This window comes from Eurosta solidaginis, chromosome 1 (assembly GCF_040869045.1).
Source record: "Eurosta solidaginis isolate ZX-2024a chromosome 1, ASM4086904v1, whole genome shotgun sequence".
Classification (NCBI taxonomy): domain Eukaryota; kingdom Metazoa; phylum Arthropoda; class Insecta; order Diptera; family Tephritidae; genus Eurosta; species Eurosta solidaginis.
This window is the reverse complement of record NC_090319.1, coordinates 31,819,806-31,840,351: the sequence shown is the minus strand read 5'-3', so window position 1 is coordinate 31,840,351 and position 20,546 is coordinate 31,819,806. Positions and strand designations below refer to the sequence as shown.

General features: G+C 35.7%; 2 protein-coding genes across 3 annotated transcripts in view; one reads left to right on the top strand and one right to left on the bottom strand.

The window, feature by feature from the left end:
• Nucleotides 1-20,546, top strand: part of LOC137250954 (serine/threonine-protein phosphatase alpha-1 isoform) — a 100,404-nt gene that overhangs the window by 46,061 nt on the left and 33,797 nt on the right. Inside the window, exon 7 of one of the 2 annotated variants that reach the window (XM_067784734.1) lies at nt 480-4,214. The exons of the other annotated variant lie outside the window; for it this stretch is intronic. Within the exon in view, the coding sequence (XP_067640835.1) occupies nt 480-631 (152 nt within the window). The 3' untranslated portion in view covers nt 632-4,214. Of the gene's footprint in view, nt 1-479; nt 4,215-20,546 lie in introns of those variants that run through there. 2 annotated transcript variants of the gene reach the window in all.
• LOC137236132 (uncharacterized) lies at nt 18,860-20,172 on the bottom strand. Its single transcript, XM_067759254.1, has 2 exons — nt 19,996-20,172; nt 18,860-19,923 (listed from the first exon to the last, which is right to left on the bottom strand). The coding sequence occupies exon 2, from the start codon at nt 19,887-19,889 to the stop codon at nt 19,359-19,361; it is 531 nt and encodes a 176-aa protein (XP_067615355.1). The 5' UTR covers nt 19,890-19,923; nt 19,996-20,172; the 3' UTR covers nt 18,860-19,358.

Here is a 20,546-nt window from a genome sequence, read left to right as displayed (position 1 = left end):
CTTGACATATTTCTTGTGGAAACCGGTGTTGCCGTATGCAAATTTGATGGAAAAATAGTAGTAAAGTAGCGTACTAAACTTCTTGTAAACTGTGTACTACCTCAAGAAAATTTACCACAAGGAATTTTCTTGAGCATTTCTTGAGCGTTTTTTATATGGAATTTTTACTTTCTTGTGATCTGCGTACCGCTCTTAAACGTATATAGAAGTAAAAAAAATACAGCTATTGAACGACTTAGTGTCGGAGCTATATCAGACATGGGACTATAATTAACAATAAAACTTATTGAACCCCGGAGGGTATATTGTGTCGTCGCAACAAAAGCACAACCGTCGAAGTTCCCAAGTCAATTCGGACCACTGTCTTACAAGATAATGCACGTCCGCGATTTTTTTCAATAGACGCTTAGCTTTAACCATTTGTTTTATTTTTCTTCTTTATTTTGTTAATTTCATCCTAAAATCCTTTACTATTGCAGGTGCAATGATGTCTGTGGATGATACACTAATGTGTTCTTTCCAAATTTTGAAACCGGCTGATAAGCGTCGCTTTGTTTATCCAAATTTTGGAAGCTCAGCGCGCCCATTGACTCCGCCACGTGCTGCCAATAATAAAAATAAAAAGAAATAAAACAATTTTTAAAAGTTACTATATACAAAGGAAGTGTTAAATTAGAAAATTTAAGATTAAAAATGCAAATACAAAAAAGGTGAAAATCGAATATGCGGGATATTAGGAAAAGGCGGAAAGGAAGACAAGAGAGAAGAGGATTTATACATAAACTCGGAATGAGCATTGTTATAGTAAGAATATACAAAATTATAGGAATAAATACTGAAACAAAAGCAAAAGCGAATGGCAAAGATAACATAAAATAACATCCGAATAAAAAGGAGCAGTCACCGACACTTGCAATCAATTATCACCACACCAAAATATGTTTTAAAAGGCAAACTTATTTATATGCAATTGTTTTGCACTATGCATTATGCGCTTTGCATTGCATATATGTCGCACACTAAATGAAAAACAGTCACAACTCAAAAAATCTGAAATGTTCAGGAGAGGCAAAAAACTGCTTTTACAAACATTTTTGCGATTTAATATTCAAATTGAGTTCCTCAGTAAAGATAACCATCTTAGAAAATGATTTAGCTTAATATATTTTAGTTCTGTGCCGTTATTTATACAATAAATGGTAATTTAGACTTGTGACTCTTTAGTTGTATGTCAAATTGTGACTCTTTAAGTGAAAGAATATTTGAAGTTTCTCTCAGTCTCCTTTTTCCAGCTAAATAGAAAATAGAAACAGAAAAATTTAACAGGATTAGACCTACGGTTTACGTAATTATATTTTTAATATATTAATTAAATTTTAATTTAAAGAGTGTCATTAAACTAATCACTTATTAGGTGTTTATAACAAGCCTCATTATGATTGTTTGGTATATGATGCTTTTTAATTAATTCCTGTATGTCACGCTGCTTTATGATGGGTAGTTTTAGCCTTTCCGAATAGAGTAAACATAACCTGGAATAAGTCATTACAAAAAAAGTTAAAACCACTGTTACAAAAAAAATTTTAAAAAAGATGTTTGAAATTCTACTGTGCTTTACATATACATTTTATCTAATAGCGTTTTCTTTTGTAAAAGAAATTGTTGCGTAAGTAAATGGTAAAGCCTTAATAGAGTTACTCCTACCCCAGAAAATTTTCAACATTTATAGTGCATACAAAGAACATTTCAACTCACCATATTCACTCATATTAACAGAGTATATGTGGAACTTAAGAGCGAATTGAAAGTTTCACAGAGTTGCACTGCCACACCGCCATTTTATACAGGATAAAAGTTTAACGCTTTTGCGTTGCGAGCAGGCAACAATATTCACAAAAGAACGAAATAAAAAGGCGTTGCCTGTTTTTTAGAATAGAACAACCCTTGCGCGGCGTACAAAAAGCGTAACACTTTAGCCAGAAAAGAAAACGCTATAAAATACTTACTGGGCACAACCCAAAACTGGAAAAAGCGTAGAGCTGATTTTTGTTACACACGCTTTTTGGTAATTGGTATCTTTATATGATGTTTTATTAAAAAAACGGGTCCATGTTTTCTTGATTAACATGGAGAGATATACGCCGCCGATAAACGCCGCCGCCGGCGATTAGGGTCGTTTTTCGCCCGCCGCCGCCGAATGTCAAAAATATTGGCGTGGCGGCGTCCGGCGCGTTACTATATTTTCTACTCGTTTAAGACTGTTTAGGCAATTAATTGTTCATGTCGAAAATTGGTCGAAAGTGTTATCAACTAATGGGCATCACTGCTAGTTATAAGAAACTAATTGCGAAATTTACCCTTTCTAACTGTTCAAAAGTTATTTATAAAAACAGGCGTTTTCGATGTCAGTTTAACACGGACTTTGCATCGCCCAATTCACCAAGTTATTAAAACAAAACCTAAAAATAAATTTATATAATAAATTTATATGCTCAATTTGCATATTTTTTTTTTTCAAAAAATTAATAATGAACGATGAATTCAAAAAAAATGACCCAATGCGAACATGTTTTCAAATTGTCCTCAAGTTGTTAAAAAAAAGCAAATTACCAAAAAAAGTGCCGATTTAAAAAAAAAAATTAGATTGCGATTGGCTGAAAGAATAAGCGAAATCAGTGATCCAAACCCCTTTAGTAGGTTCTAGGGGCATAAACACTCCTTTGAAATGATTCTTACCTCATACTAAGTTGAGGATATATGTACGTATGAGAAGGTTTTGAAAAATCATTTGGGTTTACATTCAAAAATCTGTTGTTTATTTGCGAAACTATACAATAGCGTCTGAAATCTTAATTTTGATTTTCACACTTCATCCTTCAACACCCAAGTCCCCCGGTTTGACATAAAGTTGGCGGCCCTATCCAAAACTAGTCACTTGGAGTGAATGACATTGATTATAGCCTATCGACCACGTTTAAATATCCCCTACACGTTACGGTTCCTTTTACAAATGTGAATACGTAGGCAGGTGAGGCTTTGTCCTTCGCAAGAACACTCAAAGTGGTGAAGCAAAAGCTTTCCCAAGACAGTCGAACTAATGACCGTGTGTGCTACTACCCTAACGTAGTGGACAGTCGAACTAGTCATAAGGCCGGAAAACAGCAGTAAACATCTTTCAACTTAAAATCGGTCGACTTTCATTCTAAAATATCGTTTTGATTTAACGAAGACTATTGAAATCAATAATATGAACACAAACGTCTGCAAACTTTGGTCTACATTTTAAAAATTTTATCCAGGGTCCTTGCAAAATTTTAATTATGTAGATGCGCCGAGGATTATACGATTTTCACCCATTCCGCGATGACATCCACTTAGACGAGGGCAGCATCCTTGGCCGTATAGTCACTCCCTAACGTTTCAAGGTGTTTCTCTGGTGTAGCTCAGCAGCATAGCGCGACAAAATCATCCGTTCGAAAGTCTTCGGATCTTCACCTAGAGCTTATAGGAAAGTGACGTCGACGAAGGTATGATTTCCATAGCTTCTGTGCTGGCATATGGTGTGAGGGTCAGGAGGCGTGGTAGTGACTGGTGCTCGGGATTGTTACCGTTCGCACATCGGGACTTGTAGCTCTTAAAAACAGCCAAAAAAAACTGGAGGCGCCCTGTGCCACGAGAGTCATGAGTATTAATAGACCATTAATAGCAACCGTAAGTCGCCTTTGTGCGTGACCGCCAAGCAGCCACACATGATTTAAAGAAATTGTGTTCGCGACGATTATTAGGAGTTAACCCTAGGTGAAACTACGCTTTGCACGGGATATGCAGACAAAAGTGTGGCTATTTTATGAATCTCTATTTCTTTTCAGCAGATGCAGTAGTACCAATTCCAAAGACCGGGGTTAGGTTCGAAGCCTCTCTGGAGTAAGTGAACGAGGGACAATCCCTCCGCAAGGAGCTACTCCTGAACATTTTTGAACGGTCTGCGAGATCTTGAGTCAAAACCCCCATATCATTCCGATATGGCCAACACGTTGATTTCCTTAAATTCATACAAACAAAACCTTTCCTAAATACTATTTTTTTAAATAGAAAAATCAAGCTTTTTAAAGTAAGAACACCGGCGTCTGCCGGCGCGCCGCCCACGCCGCCGCCGCCGATAAAGTGATCGGCGTAAACCTCTATTAACATGCAAGACTTTAATGTCAAGTTTTCATTGTTTTGGCCCCACCTTTCTTGGAGTGACTTTAAATCGTAAAAGATGTCATAGGTTATCTCCCGAACTTTGTATGGGGGCCTGTCTTTTTCGCAGTTGCTATTAGGCTTGTGTACTGTTCTGGCAGGTATATGGGATTACGACTTAAGTGTCTTTTAATTAATCTCTTAATTTCTCTTTTGCCATTTTCGTCTGCATGAAGGAAAGACTCGCAGAGATCACATTGATCTTTCTTTGGTTTGAACAAAGAAATATTGAATTATATGAATATTATATAGTATTATATAGAACAAAGTTTTACTCCCGAAATTTAAATTTTCTGCTTCTCGAATTTTTTTATAATCTTGGTATAGATGGGCAATACTTTTACCATTTTCAGTGAAATCCCGCGATGTTTGAGCAAGCAAATAATGAGACTCAATTCTTGGAATTTTTTCAATAAATTCTTTAATGCTGTTCCTAATTTCAGGACAAACTTTAACATGATTGTCATGCTTTCCACGACGGTCAATCTCAACAAAACCTTCACCATTTTTTTGTTCAATCCCTGTCGTTTATATCTAGAGTTGTTTTAAAAAATGTCTTACATACTCTTATGAGTTTCGAATCCACATCGAAGAAAACGGCGTTGTTTAGTTTGCGTATCCCTTGCGTACAGCTGTATCTGTACTTTGGATGTATTACTTTCATGTGGCTAGCTATGAACTCTCTCTGTCTCTGCAAATTACTCAGATTCCAAAAGTTGCTAAATATTTTAAAGCGGAGTGGCATGGAAATTTTTTCATTCCATCGTAAGCGGCATTTTTCTCCGCACGATGAGCGTATTTTCCTAGCACTTACTATTTTTTTGACATAGAAAGAGATGTACATTAAGAAAGTCCAGCGTCCCTCAATGATTTTTGCTTATTTTGTATATTTACCACGTGTTCTCTTCCTGCAAAATATTTGCTCTTCTGTTTCTGACGAATATTCTTCAGATGAGCTACTTGTAATTATTTCGGACGGACAAAACTCACTATCGAAATCGCCAAATTGAGCTGCTATCAGACATAGGACTATTAGGACGAGCAGCTGTATCTGGATTAAATATTTTCACAACGCCTTAATAAAGTTCAATATTTGGGCATGACATTTTCGAAAGCTATTTAAAAACTAAAACAATAAATTTTTGCATGATATTAAATAAAAAATCGCCAATTGTCAAAATAATACATTCAAAATACTCACCTTTTCTATTAAAAAATCGCACTTCTGAATGAAACCAAAAATTTTTTCACTTTTCTGTTTTTTTCAAAAATAGCGTCACAAATCAAAATAATACTCTTTACATCTGAATGAAAACTTTTCACAATTTTTCAACAATAGCGTCACAAGTCAAAAAAATGCTGGGGTGGCTTTCCGATAGTCTACACTCGTTGATTCGATACTTCAAGTCGATAGCGAACGCTTGATGATGGCATTTTAGTTGCCGTATTTTGGTATGATCTCTTTAGTTTGCAGATTTCAAAGGGTGTTTAGAAAGCTTTTTGGAGCTACCAAAATATTTTTTTTTATAAATAGCGTTTGTTTCTTAATCTCTGAAGAGAAAATCATTCCCTAAATAATCACCAAAGCATAAAATTATAACTCTCAAAAAGGCAATTCGACACCTAATTTGTTATCGAACAATTTGTATCCAAAGTTCGATGCGACGCGTCAACAATTTGTGTTACGGAAAGCGCGAGCGATTATTTTATACCTACTCGTTCTTGATCGATATCGAAGTTGTGACTGTTTTTGATTTAGTGTGCGATATGTTGGACAAAGAAATAAGCTCCGACAGTTATACGTACTACGTGTTTGGAAAGTGCAGTACCGTATTTGCGAAGCGCATTAGTTGTATATTTTATAGATTTAATTTTAATTTTTTAAATTTACGATATTTATGCTAAAATTGTACTTTAATTTTAGACCTATTTTTTAAAAACTTGCAGTTATTGAATTTGTCGCTCACAATCATCAAACATTGGATGTAAATTTCGGCAGGAATTCCTTTAAATGCCGGAATGGTTTCCATTATTATAATGTTATAATTTTTTATTTATGTATGTGTTATGTTTAGTAAAAGTACAATGTAAATTTTAAAATATATATGTAAGCATCTTAGATGATAAGGGTAACAAAAAAATATGCTGGTTTTTGCACACTACAAAAATATTTTCGTGCGGTGTTTTCGTTAAAATATACGAATATACAATTGGTGCAACACTTAACGAAATTTGATGTTCTTACAATTGCAGTTACCATCGCACGGCGGGGTGTTTGATCAATCTAGCTGGCCAATAGTCGATTTTTGAAATTATTCCAAATTTTGTTTTGATATACTCCCTGGCGTTCCTATATGTGCACTGAATAGTATACATACCTCAAAACCCATCTGCAACGTCAACGGAGCTAACCGCGCACATCTAATCATTGTATAAAAATTGTGTGCTTTATTGTTGTTCGATGTATTTTTGGATTAAAAAGCAATATACCCTTTTAACCTAAATGCTTGTTCACTTGTTAAGCCTTAATTAAATCTAGCTACATTTTCCTTTAGGACAGGTAAATGTGTTTTTAATTCATATGTTAGATTTTGTATTCCGTATGTTTTAACTGATTTATTCTACTTGTAATACTACTACTTTTCAATATTAAATTTTTTAAAAACCTTTCAAACAAAAAGATATATCTTTTTTTCATGGCATATCAGTCAGTAATTTTTTGGCAATACATAAGCTTGTATTTGTTTCAAAGTTTAATAACAAAAACGGCTGCGCATACCCGCAATTTTTGGAGTGGTGATCAATTCTGTAATAGGCTGATACCCCTATTGGCAAAAGGTGGCATCCTTGTGAAAACATCCTCAGTGGCAACACCTAGGTGAAAAAAGTCTTAAAATGTAATACTATATCGATGTACCAAATTTTATTCAAATCGGTGAAGACATTTCAGAGATGGTAGTGGATATACAAAGAAAAATAAAAAAGGTGAGGTGGCAACCTTAAGTGGCAACCCTACTTAAAAGTATCGATAGAAATGCGGAGTAAAATACCTTTCGTTTGGTACCCATATTGACATACATATCTCATGTAATGCCAAAAATGACCCGGGTTCCTCCGAAACCGGTGGCTCGATCCATACTAATTCTGCGCGGAACATCGTGAATTTACTGTCAAATATTTCCTTTCATAACAATGAAGTAAGAAAACTACCTTTTTAACAGAAATAGCTGCTGTTTTAGTTTTGGCCAGCTAGATTTATCAAAAACCCCACCGTGCATCGCTTTCAATAGTTACGTTCCATTGAGACTTGAGCGAGATACGGATAGAAATTTAACATGCAAATGCAACAACAACGTTGTGATCCTCATATTTATCTGGTTCAATTTCTGATCCGTATAGCAGTTTTGTTCGTTTCGTTTTCTGTAATAGATTTTTTGACAGCTAACCACTTTTGAGTTGGTAGCACTCATGGCTCAACTATATGGTTGGCTCATCTCTACAGCAACAACACACCTTTGTTCACATTGCCAAAATCAGCATGTAGGTGTTAGACGAATGGAATGGAGTGAAAACATAAAACTTAGCAGCATTTGTATGTAGTAAGAAAATGTTGTAAATTCGTTGGTTTCATTTTAAGTTTGCCATCTCCTTCTGACAATCCCTACTCCAGTGAAATGAAAAAAATAAAATCAGCTGGTGAGATGAGCGAACCATATAGTTGAGCCATTGTAGCCTGAACTAAATATGTGTACAATTGTGTATACATACAAGATTTCGCCATATTTAAAAGCAAAAACAATGACAGAGTAAACAACTTGAAGATGATGTAAGGAAAATAAATAGTTTGCTTACGTGCAAAACTATTTAAATGTTAATAATTCTATCAGTATCTTAAAATTTTGTGTACGTTTCTACTTATTTTCAACAAAACAGATGTTTTTTTTATTAGTGCTGCCAGCTCTCATAAAGTTGATCCAGATCGTTCCAATGAGATTTGAGCCAGAGCCAGAGTTCGATAAGCCAATGGAACGGCCCTAATTATTTTCGTCAAATAATAGGATTTGTAAAATGCAATTTTTTTCGATTATTACGGAAAGCTTTAAACTATTTTATTACGTATCAGTTCTACTTGTACATAGTATATATCACTTAAAAAAAATTTGATAGATTTGTGCATCGTTTTGGACTCTTTTTTATTATCATTTTCAAATTTATAAGTTATTAATAAACTTAACAGTTTTAAAATGTTAACAAGCTTTTCATTAATTTCTTCAAATTCCATCCTCTTGGAAAGAACCTTTGCTGCTTGCTGCTTCTAGACCTTGTGGCTGTGCCACTGCAGGACACGAGCATAGAGCCCCGCTTCCCAAGGCGACTCGGGATTTTTCCCGACCACGGGCGCTATAATTTCAGTGTAACCCCATTTAATTTGTTGCGTCCCTACCACAAATTGTCACCCTCCCAGCAGATCCTTGCAACGGAACTGCGCCATACTCTCCTGATCCGGGAAGGTATCGAACCCAATCCGTGTCCTACACCTGACCTCGGTCCTGAGAAATGGTTTTGCTGCGTATGCCGGAAAAGAATCTTTTTAGAACGGTCACACTCTTGTCAGTGCGCCACGTGCAAGGAATGGTTGCATCGGATGGGTTTTTTTGGGCTAGACCCCAAAACCCGACGTCCTCGTAATTTTTATACATCTTTTGTGGCTCCTTGCTGTTCACGCCCAAGGGCGTCCCGCAGTCTGCGCCTTAGCGCCCCATGGCACCACCAGCTCATACGGCCGCTCCTACTCATAACTACAATCTCCGCATTAGAGTCGGTTGCACTGCGCATCAGCCCCCGTCTTCTTCCCCTCTTTCCGGCACTAGCAATCGTTTAGGTCAGGGAAACAGACTCTTAGTCCCTACCACCTTTTGCACTGTCTGTCAGCACAGAATATATATGTTTGCGATATCTGCCCAATGCAGCAGCTCCTGTCTTTCCTAGATGTTCTTGTCTCTTGTCTCAGCGACTGCAACATAGGGATTCATGCCTGGGTGCATAATAAAGACAACAAAAAAGGAAATGAAGGAAAGAGGCCTGTCCGTGCCAGGTGGAGTCATCCCTCCCCTTTCTACGCATGGTACGTAGCCTTTGGGCATCGCTATGACTCCGCATACCGAGCGAAGCCCACTTAGCCTGACACAAGTCTGTTGTCCGTTATCGTCCCATGTTCCTATCCGGTTCTTTCTGTCCTAGTCATGCCACATTCGCGCCCCCTCTAATGCACCAGTGCAACACCCACACCAATCAGTTGCTTAACTAGCCGGACATGGCTTTAATCTTTCACCCCATAAAAAAACCAAAAAGATAAATAAACAAGGCGAATAGAGAGTCTCGTTATAAAATTTCACAAGCTTAGTTTATTCAGACAATAATATTATATATAAAAAAAATGCAAAACGTGATAAAGGGAAAATAAAAAATCAAGGTCTAATCTAAATTAAACACCTAAACTTAAATATACGAATTCAAAAAGGTAATCTACCTTCAGGTAGGTATAACTTCAACAAATCTTAACGCTCTAAAATTTGATAGAATCTCTTAAATAACTAACCCAATGGGAACCAAAATAAAAGCAATTGCTTAATGATATTAAAAATTCAACAAAGGGAATTCAATGAAATCAAAAAATGACTAAAGGGAACTACGAAATTTGATTCAAAATAAAAAAAATGGAACAAAATGTAATCCGCAATAAATTAATACAAACAAATTTCAATGACGGAAGTTTATTACATGTAAGTTTACAAAGATGGGAAATAAAAAAAGAATAATAAAACGAAAAATAATAAAAATGTGCAAAGATGAAAAAAAGGAATAAAGCGCAATATAATAAAAGATCAATTTATAAAACTAAAAGCCAAAAGTAAAATTTAATCAATTAAAAATAAAAAAAAAAAAACAAAAAAATTTATAAAAAATGATGAAACCGTGGTACATCGGACGACCTTCGTGCGCCGATAGCTTCTCTACCACACTTAGCTTCCAATACTATCAATATTTATATACGTAGGCAAGTAATTCTTGTTTTGGTAAATATACCTTATCATCTAGCACTCACTGATCTTTCCTGTGACAAAGGTGCCTGCGTCGCGGAGAGAGGGTTGCTGCAAACAAAAAAACTTAACACATATACATATACATATATAAATGCTGGAAGTTGTTCCAATGCCCACTAGGAGGTAAGAGAGGTAACCAAAACTAGGTTGGAAGTTATTCGGACACGCGGCTGCCGTCCGAATCACAGGAAAATAATTTTCTCTAAATTAATAAAAAAAAAATGGCCGTCTTGCGACAAAAAAAAAGAAATATAAAGAAATCAATGGAGCAAACAAAGTGAAAACTAGTAATTTACGTTCAACAAAAATGAAATGGAAACAAAAACAAGAAAAACGCGAAATAACTTTGAATGAAGATAAACGTGGTTAACCTTTTGCTGGTGAGAAAAACAAAGGGTGTTGCAAAGGAAAAGGTGGGGGTGATCAAGGGAAAAGATGAAAGGCAAAGGGAGGTGGAAAAAGGAATACGAAAGGCTAGACAAGAATACTGCAAAAATGAAATTTAATGTTTAAAACGAAACAAACCGAATTTAGGAAAAAGAAAAAATTTCTATTAAGTAAAAAAAAAAGGAATCGGGTGCGAAATAAAGAGAAACAAAAAAATTACTTTGAGGTAAGATAAATAGACGTGTTTAAAAAATAGTCTTTCTCAATTTCATAAAAAATGTACTGAATAAAAATATTAGTTAAATGAAAATCAAGAAAACAACAAAAATAACTATGGCAAAAATCCGAACAAAAAGCAAAAGCACGAAAATCGAGTTTGGGAAAATTATAGAAAGAAAAAGGAGCTAGGCACAAAAAAACGCAAAAAAAAAAAATGGGAAAATTCCATCGAAAGGAAAGAAAGGGCAAAGATCACCAAAACCGCGATGTGGATAATAAAACAAAGGAGCAAAAAATAAAAATAATTGGAAAAATAGGAGGAATTGAAAATAACTAAAGGAAGAGGAGAAACTGATTTAATGAAAAGGGCGATGACTTAGTCTAAAATTAGTGTTAGGGCAGATCGAAATTTAAAAAGAGTAAAAAAAAAAATAACTAAATTATGAACTAAGAAAATTAAAGAGTACTACGAAGAAAAAATTCTGATTATTGAGATGCAAAAAAAAAAAAATACAAGAACCAAATAAATTAATTAAATACATATTACAAAAAAAACAAACTAGATGGTTCGTATTACAGCAATATCAATAAAAATTAAAAATAGAAGAAAAAACCAGCTTAAATAAAAAGGCCTCGAAAATATCTAAACTTAATATTAGGGTGGCTCAAAAAAAATTATACAAAGAAGGTAATATCTGGTAAGCTGAACCTTAAGAAATAATAATATTGCAACAAGAAAAAAGGCAAATACAATTTAAATATTGAAGCAACGAAAAACACTTGGCTAAAATTATTTAATTTAAATAAAAAGTAAAGATCGTAATCAGCAGCGGTGACTCCTTTCTTCTATCTTTTCTCGTTCTTCTCGGACAGTTCTGGTGACTATTTAGCTATGATATGCAGGAGCGTTCACAGGCACTCTGGCTGACTTCGGACGTGGAGTCCAGCACCGAAAATTATGTTCCCCCTTTACTCCCCGTTGGTTTGCTACCCCAAAATATTTGAGTATATGCAGTGTGCAAATTTATATAGTGGCGTTTTTAAGGCCTTTGTGGTGGTTTCCTACAGGGGTGGTAATACAAAAAGTCTTAGAGCCTAGAAACAAAAGATAGCAGACTGGAGTGCAGGTGAATGAACTTTTTAACTGAGGCATATAGAAATTGAACAAGTTTTTTTTCTTTAATTTTACTTATTAATTTATTTTATTTTAACACCAAATCAAAGAGAATTAGAATCAGATTCAGCCATGGCGCAACGATACAAGGTGGCAGCATGGCACAGCTGATTTTAAACTTTTTTATTTGATTTGATACATCAACTTCCGGCGTAGTACAATTTTAACATTTGTCCATCGAATTTACAAAAAACAAAGTACATGAAATTTTATTTATGTTTGTAGGTATGTCACCTGCTGCCACCTTGTATCGTTCCGCTATGGATTCAGCTTCCAAACCTAAATCACAGAAATCAAATTTCCTAGATCAAACCATGATATAAAAAAGAAGGTAGTTCCACTCAACATTTGTTGACGTATTTGGGGATTTTTGAAGTTTCATAATGTTTGTTGTTTTGTAAGAAGCGTTGCCTTACCGTTACTGTTTAAGGCGAAATTGTGGTTTTTCGAGATGGAAATTTCTTTTAGGATGAAAACGAAATTGTCATCTGAGACAATAATAATATGCTTTAGCACGATTTATGTGCATATATCGATTGAGAATACAGTAAAACATGCAATTTTATTGAAAAATAGTGGATAACGACTCATACATTGGTTAATGACTCATATCTTTATGGCAGCTTGATCCCTAGACAGAAAAAAAAATACACGAAAAATTCTGTTGTTCTAGCATGGCCCTATTATCATGCCCCTGCAGTGGATATTTCTCAAGGCATGTTGAGAAAAAGTGTACCTCCAAAGTCTGCGCATCTATGTCAATGTTAAAAGGGCACAGACTGTGTATAGGCGGGGCTGCCCCAAGGTGACCCCTGGTACAACGGGCAAAAACACTCATAACTAGTGATGAACCTGCAGAGCTACAGGGTAATTTTTTGCCTAAAAAATTTTTTAACAATTCCCTCCTAAAGCGCAATGCTTGAATTTACAATAAATAAAAAAATAAAAAATGAGGACTTGTAGCCAATTATCAATAAATTGCGGTGTCGGTTTACAAGGACCTCCTTTGAGCAAAAATTGACAAACGTGTATGTTTTGTCAAAATGTTCCGAGCGAACGTCCGAACACTTAAGAAGGCTATATTCTCTTGCTTTCCATACATCGATTCATGTTTCTTCCACCAAAACAATTTTCGGAAGCTCGGAGAACTTATTAAAAACCTTCTTTTCAAGGCTGATATTTCGTATTAAAATATTTCCAAGGCATGGGGCTTATTTTTTTTTCTTTTTTATTTAAAATAACTATGATATTAATTTGGTCGTATTCGTTAATATGAAATTCATCAAAATTAGAAAAATTCGTAACATTTTTTAATCTGGTAGCTTGTTTTTGGTGAAATTGTCATTGTCCCCGCAAAAGTCAAGTGGCTAACGTCACACTAACGCCCCGATTCTGAGCGTTTCCGGCAAAATAGTTCCCAGAACATTATGTAACCGAATATCGTTACCAGTTCTTTTATTCGCGATTCTGGCCCAAATGGTAACGCTGCCATCACCGAGAAACTCACCAGTGTCTGTGGAGAAATTTGAAAGGTAGTTTTCTTCGCTTTCACGGTTGCCACTTTGGTCCTTTTGGACAAAAAATGGTCCCTTCCAACCCCACTTGGTCCGCTGGTCCCTTTTCTTCAATTTTGGTCCTTTTTAGGCAGTAGCCACGATTGGTACTTTTCTTTCTTTTTCACTCAGGTAAAAATTCACAATATTGCCCAAAAATTCGCCACACTTTCGTTAGCCCACATATAATTTTGAATTTACTTCAATGGAACTCTCACCATAAAAAATTGCTCAGTCAGTAAAATGTACCAGAACAATAACATTTCATCTAGGATATAATTTATGCCCATGATTCAATTACTAGAGGTTTGTTCTTCAATGACGGCAGAGCTTTGACACTCCCAAATTGAAAAATCTGGACGGGTTGCTTTTACGAAGTAAGGAAAACGGGTAATAATTCAATCCCCTTTAGCAAAAATTGTAGTAGAAAAGTACCTTTAGTAGTATATTAGTAGTGATAATAAATTTGTAAATGGCAACAGGTTTTGGAGGAAATAATTCATTTTCTACTAAATATTTCATGAATTTATAAAGAGCTATGTTGGTTTAGAATTTTATTCAAAAATACACTATCACAATTTGTTTCAAAGCATAAGTTCAATGCATTTTGACATAAGGGGGAGTTAATGAAAATCATTCTGAGGCGTTCTTCAATCTAATTCTAATATAGGGCGTTTTTGTGACATGAAATAGGAAGTTTTTGAAAAATGTTTTGAGATAGGACTATATTGAAAAGGCAGCCGATATGGTCTGCCAAAAAAAATGTAAAAGAAAATGGCTTATTGTCTTAGAACTTTATATTCCGGTCTTGACTTTGACAGAAGAGTTCAGCGTTTATGCGGTCCTGCTACACAGGGAGTATTCACCTTTTTACTCTGAAATTTCGGAAAGCTCCTTTACGTTGAGTATTCATGGAAGTCTTCCGTTAATTTAGAATATTTGGAACACGTTCGTTTCATACTACCTCACGGGGTCCGAATATATCAAATAAGTATATACTACATAATATTCCAAATATAAACCGATTTCCCAAATTCTTAAATGGGGACGATTTTTCCGAATATACGGAATGAATAAGTTAACATGTTCAATGAGTACATTTCGTTATGGCATCTCCGATATGTGCACAATTCCTTGATGTCCATACTTTTCAAAAAATTACTTATGTTCAGCCACACTAATAGATCATGGCATAGTTAATAAATTCATCATAAAATTAAAATAAATGTTCTAAGGAATTATGCACTCCAGTACTTATCGGGGATTTGTAAACTGATTGCTTCCTATTTCTACTACTAATATTTTTCGAAAAATTGCAAAGAAACAACACAGTTAACGGATGTCAATTCGATTTGGGAGCAAAATGGCTGCAATTGTCAAAAAATTCGTTTGTCGAGCAAACCTCTTCTGATTGAATCATGATTTATGCCAGGCATTTAAAAGAAAAGTGTTGGAAAACATATTGTCGTTAATTGTTGATGAAATAACCGACTAATCAAAAAAAACTCTTGTTTTATAATAATATTAATAACGGCTAGATATTTCGATCGGTTATACAACACTATGTAAAATATAAGAAAATAAAAATTGCTTCTCGCCTAGCATAGCTTATAGCGAGCACTCTGCCGGGAGCCTAACACTTTCAAAACTTATACAAAGAAATTCTATGCATTACTTCTCGTTTGGCACTTTGATATTTAAATATTTCTCACCCAGCTCAATGAGTTCAAGGAATTCTAGGACTATTGTGGTTTTAAGCCACAAAGGGTAATTGAAAACTAAGTATCTTGGCACAAGAAATATTTTAACTCGAAGACAGAAGGAAGCAAATGCAAAAGAGATTAGATTTCGGAAGAAAGGTTTGTATAAAATTATTCCCGTAGGTGCTAGCAGAACCCCTGAGGCCTGGGATCAAAACTGACACTTACTGAATCTAGGCTCTGATATGAAGTTTAAACGTGAAGGGGAAAAATAAGCATCTATAAAAATAGCACTAACAAAATTGCCTAGTTTCATTTATGATTTACCGAGTTTTCCACATACATAGTTCGGCAACACCAGAACGCAAATTTTGGACCGTTTCTTACTAAAACCTAACTGGACTATACATTTTATTTCATTGCAATCAACAACTTAATGCTAGAACCAAGAGCTTTGTGACCAAAACTAGGTTCACAACGTTTGGTTGGTGGAAGACATAGACTTATCCTATGTCAAAATATTGTATCATTTTTGGTTGCATGCACATATATTTGTTTGTTCAGCTTGAACTAAAGGAAAGTGTTCACTATGTTTAGTAAAATTTTATATGGAAACATTGTAAAATTTTGTATTTTATACTAATAAATTAAAACAAAAATTTGGTCCTTTTTTCGATGAATTTTGGTCCCAAATGAAAACATGGTGAGACAACCGTGTTCGCTTTACCGAAAATATCTCACTCTTAACGAATACACGGGACGATGAGTATATGCATATTATGCATGATAAGTTTCTACATAGCTATATTGTAATTTATTCTGTGAAAGTACATAATGTAAACAAATATGTATAGCAAGAGGCAACACTTGTTTGCTATTATTTTATATTTGCGCTTACAATTCTTTATTTGTCAGTTTTGCCTTTTTCTAAACAACAGCTGTTGTTTGGTTATTTCGATGTAACCACCTACTTTTGTGGGTAAAAAATTATCCGGCTACTTTCGGGGTAGAATACCAAAAGGGTGTAAAAGTTGCCACATGATTTCGTTACCGCGGTGAAGAATGTTATTACCACACTAGAATCGGGGCGTAAATGGATCTACCTCCATTTTTTGTATCATGGATCAAACTAAAAAAAATCTAATTTCAAAGTAAACTTTAGAATTTCAGGGTCAACTTTCAACGGTGCTTGATCATGCGATTTTAATTTAATTTTGCACACACCGTATGCATCAATCTCTTTTTTTTCTTTATATTTTTGCCTTACTTCACTTTAACCCTTTTGCCTTAGACACTTTCACCTGCTTCCCTGGGATTTTTGGGGCCTAGAGAAATTCACCTAAAAAGCAGCAGTTCTGGGTACTATACTTTGGTTCCTTCGGGGACCGGTATTCCTTACGGACCGTTACTGCGGTTCACCAAAAAAATATATACGTATGCATATTATATGAAAACGGTTTTTGGAACTTTTCAACACTCTACACAATCGGGTAAAGGTGTCCGCACTCACTTGGCTCAACTTTTGATTTGGATCATTGCCTAGCTTCGTTTGGCGGTCGTACCCCACAAGCAAGAAAATATTCCCTTCTAGATATTCTCACTCAAAGACGACGGACTCTCATACATCTATCAGATTAGGCGGGACACGACAGATATACGCTTTCACGACACTAATTTGACCTACACCAACAGATACATATTCATCACAAATCACACACGGAAGATTGCGCATTCACGAGTTCAAAATTGCTTCGTTCTGCGCATCTACGTCACACTTGGCTGCTTGAGCGAATGAAAGAAAGAGAAAAAAACAAGAGCTAAAGGAAAATGACGTAAAAACTGCCCATAAAAAACAGCTGATCTTTTGTTTACATGCGCAATGCGTTATCTTGTGTGTGTGATTCATGGCGGAACGATACAAGGTGGCAGCATGGTGACATACCTACAAACATAAATAAAAATTCCATGTACTTTGTTGTTGTAAATTCGATGGACAATTGTCAAAATCGTACTGCGCCGGAAGTTTGTATCAAATGAAATAAAAAGTTTATAATCAGCTGTACCATGCTGCCACCTTGTATCGTTCCGCCATGGTGTGATTTGTGTCCGTTGCTGTTAACGCACAGATACAGTGGTGTTCGGACTTTTGCAATGTTGCATTGACCCACAGGCTGCCGCTACAGTCCACAGAAAGATCTTGAGAGCGGAAATGGAGGCGGTCTCGCGTTTATCATCCACCACTCAGTGCAATATAATCTATTCGATCCCGACATTGGCCGAGGGACAGTGTCCTAGAACGTCATGGCATATCAGGCGATGCAAACCTAGAAATCATCAACATCTACATCCCTCCTGCCACCTGTTGCCCCAGTGCATACCGCCCTAATATCAGATCACTATTCACTGACGATAATCGCATTATCTAATTGAAACGTCAATAAATTTAACGGAATAGTTAAGCACGGCTTTACTCATAGACATAGTTTACTATTCAATAAGCGAGGATAAGCTTCTTTTTACGTGCAAACGTAAACGGATATGCGTGTAAAAAACAACAGGGCTATTGTGGCGAATATCAGCATATCTAACATCACTATGCTGTTAGTAAATAAACACAACGACAGTAAGCCATTTACGCACCAACATAGAAGGCAACGAAGAATATTTCACACACATAACCAGCAGCTTAAAGCGAGGAGATTATTTCACATACACATATGTAGTCAGCAGATAAGAGCGAAGAAGAAAGAGAAACAATCACACATCACTTTATCATCAGCTAAGAGCAGAAGCTGTTACTCATACATACACTCGCATATAGCTAGAAGAAAAACACAAAACTATAGATAAACATGTATTTATATAGCAAGTATGAGATATAACTGTTTCAGAAGGCATGTTCGTGAAAAGTCTAGACCTTAGGAGAAATAGGTGAACGAGGCTAACTGAGAGTATAAAAGCAGCGCGGTGCAAGCGATAATTAATCAGTTTGATTTTAACACGCTTTAGTGAAGTACGCGATAATTGAAATTGTGATGTGCTACTCCCAAAGTAGCCTAAATAAGGAACGTTTTGTTATACTGAATATTTTAGTTATTTATTCGTTCAGAGATTCGAACATTAACAGAAGCTGCAAGTCAGGAAGCAGCAATAATTCGTTACAATATTATCTCTGTAATTAAATCCAGCAAGGGCCCATCGATGTTCACTTAATATTTTATGTGAAAACAGTGCTAAAAGCTGCATATTTCACTCCTGAAAAATGAAAAAACAATATTTTTTTTGGAGACATTGGTGAAAAATTTCCAGATAGCCGTAGGACAGAACAGAGAAAAATTTAGAGCAAGCCAATTGATGGCTTACTTCACCTCGTTATTCTACCACGGTCCCTATTCATCCGAAAATTCAGTACAAAAATGTCTGCAACATTTTTTCATGTTTTTTATTTTTTTTTTTTATTTATTGTTTCTGCTATTTTTCTGCAATTTACATACTTCATTCTGAAGGATAAACCATTGTGTACAAAACAAGTGTGATATCTTATCCGTCAACTGCCTGGCAGGATGGTCAAAATGAATACTTTTTAGGCAGCATTTTGACAGGATGTTCAATATGGTGATCCCCACGGTGGGCTATCTTCAGCGGATGATAGAAAGAGATACAGGATGAGATCACGGTAGTCTCTTTAAAAGTCAGGTTACCCATTCTATTGGTACTTTTGACGTCTATGTAGAAGATATCACACTTTTCTTATACACATTGGGATAAACAAAAAGTTTTTTTTTCAGGACAAATAGGCACTTCTTTTTTAAATTTTTTGAGATAAAGCGTTTCCAAAGTGGTCCACGTGAGAGAGTGATATTTCACTTAGCAGTCGATCAATAGCCATATCTACCGGAACAGTCAGATTTCGAAGGTCCAATCTACTTAAATGAGAGAAAATTGGAATTCAAATTGTTTTATATAATTTACAATTATCCTATGCAGTAGTTTTTGCCATATTAGCCGCTTGCTCTTCGAAGTTTGTATTTATTGCACTTAAAGCAGCTTTGAATTGTCGCGCAAAACCGATGTCTTCCCCAGCCCAAATGCGCCCATTTGTGGCAAGCAAAACAGCCATTGCCTCCCATTCGTCCATGTGTCGTATTGAAGATGGCTCCTTACTCATGTTGGTATATCGATTTCCATTCTCACGTATTACCTGTATCAGCGCACTTTCTTTAGAGCCAGTCTCAATTTGTTGTACGAATTCTGTCGTAACAACAGGTGTATTCATACCCGACTCCTGTTTATCTGTTTCACCTCCTCCTATTGCTCCGGCACATCTATTGCACACACAATTGTAGTCTTCATTATTGCTTGACGGCCTGCCTTTGTCACAGTCCATTAGTTCTTTCTGCAGCATGACCTCGGCTGGTTGTTGTGATGTTAGTTGTTCACAACATCTTCTCTCCATTGCACATATCGGTACTCGATCTCTTAACGCATGCTTACATCGCTTGGAACACATTCTCGAAGGATAAAAAATTTTGAAGTTGTATGCCCTTAAATATTTGTTATTAGCATTTGGCTTGGGAAAATAACAAATAGGATATTATTAGGCTGCATGGACTTACCAACAAAGTAATTTTAATAAGTAGTGCTTTGAATTATCCTAGATTTTGTACATTACACCAAAGTGAAGACTGTTCGAACCACGAGGAGGATTATTAATTGCAAAACTTCAAACATTAATTTCTCAAAAATTTTTAAATTTTATTGATTGAATTGTAATGAAAGCTAAGTAGTGTCGGAATTATTAGATACGAAGCTTCGTCATCATTAATTACTCAAACCTCCTAGATGATTTTGGCCTCTGATTAGCAAGGGGTACCAGTCATGGCAGAGGATGTAACCCCATATAATCTTTTGTGTATAACTCAAAAATTGTCAGCCTCGGAGTAGCTTCTTGCAGCTCTTTTGATACGAGTATCGAAGCTAACCACGGTCTAGAAGTTTGGTTCAGCTGCATCTACCGGGAAAACCTAAGACGGTCATACTCCTACCAGTTTGGCTGATGCAAAGGATGGTAACACCAGGAAGGGTGTTTCGGGCTGGCTTCAAATGATCATTAAACCCACAAATTATGTTAAACTTGTACGGCTCCTTGCTGGTCTCGCAGAAAGGC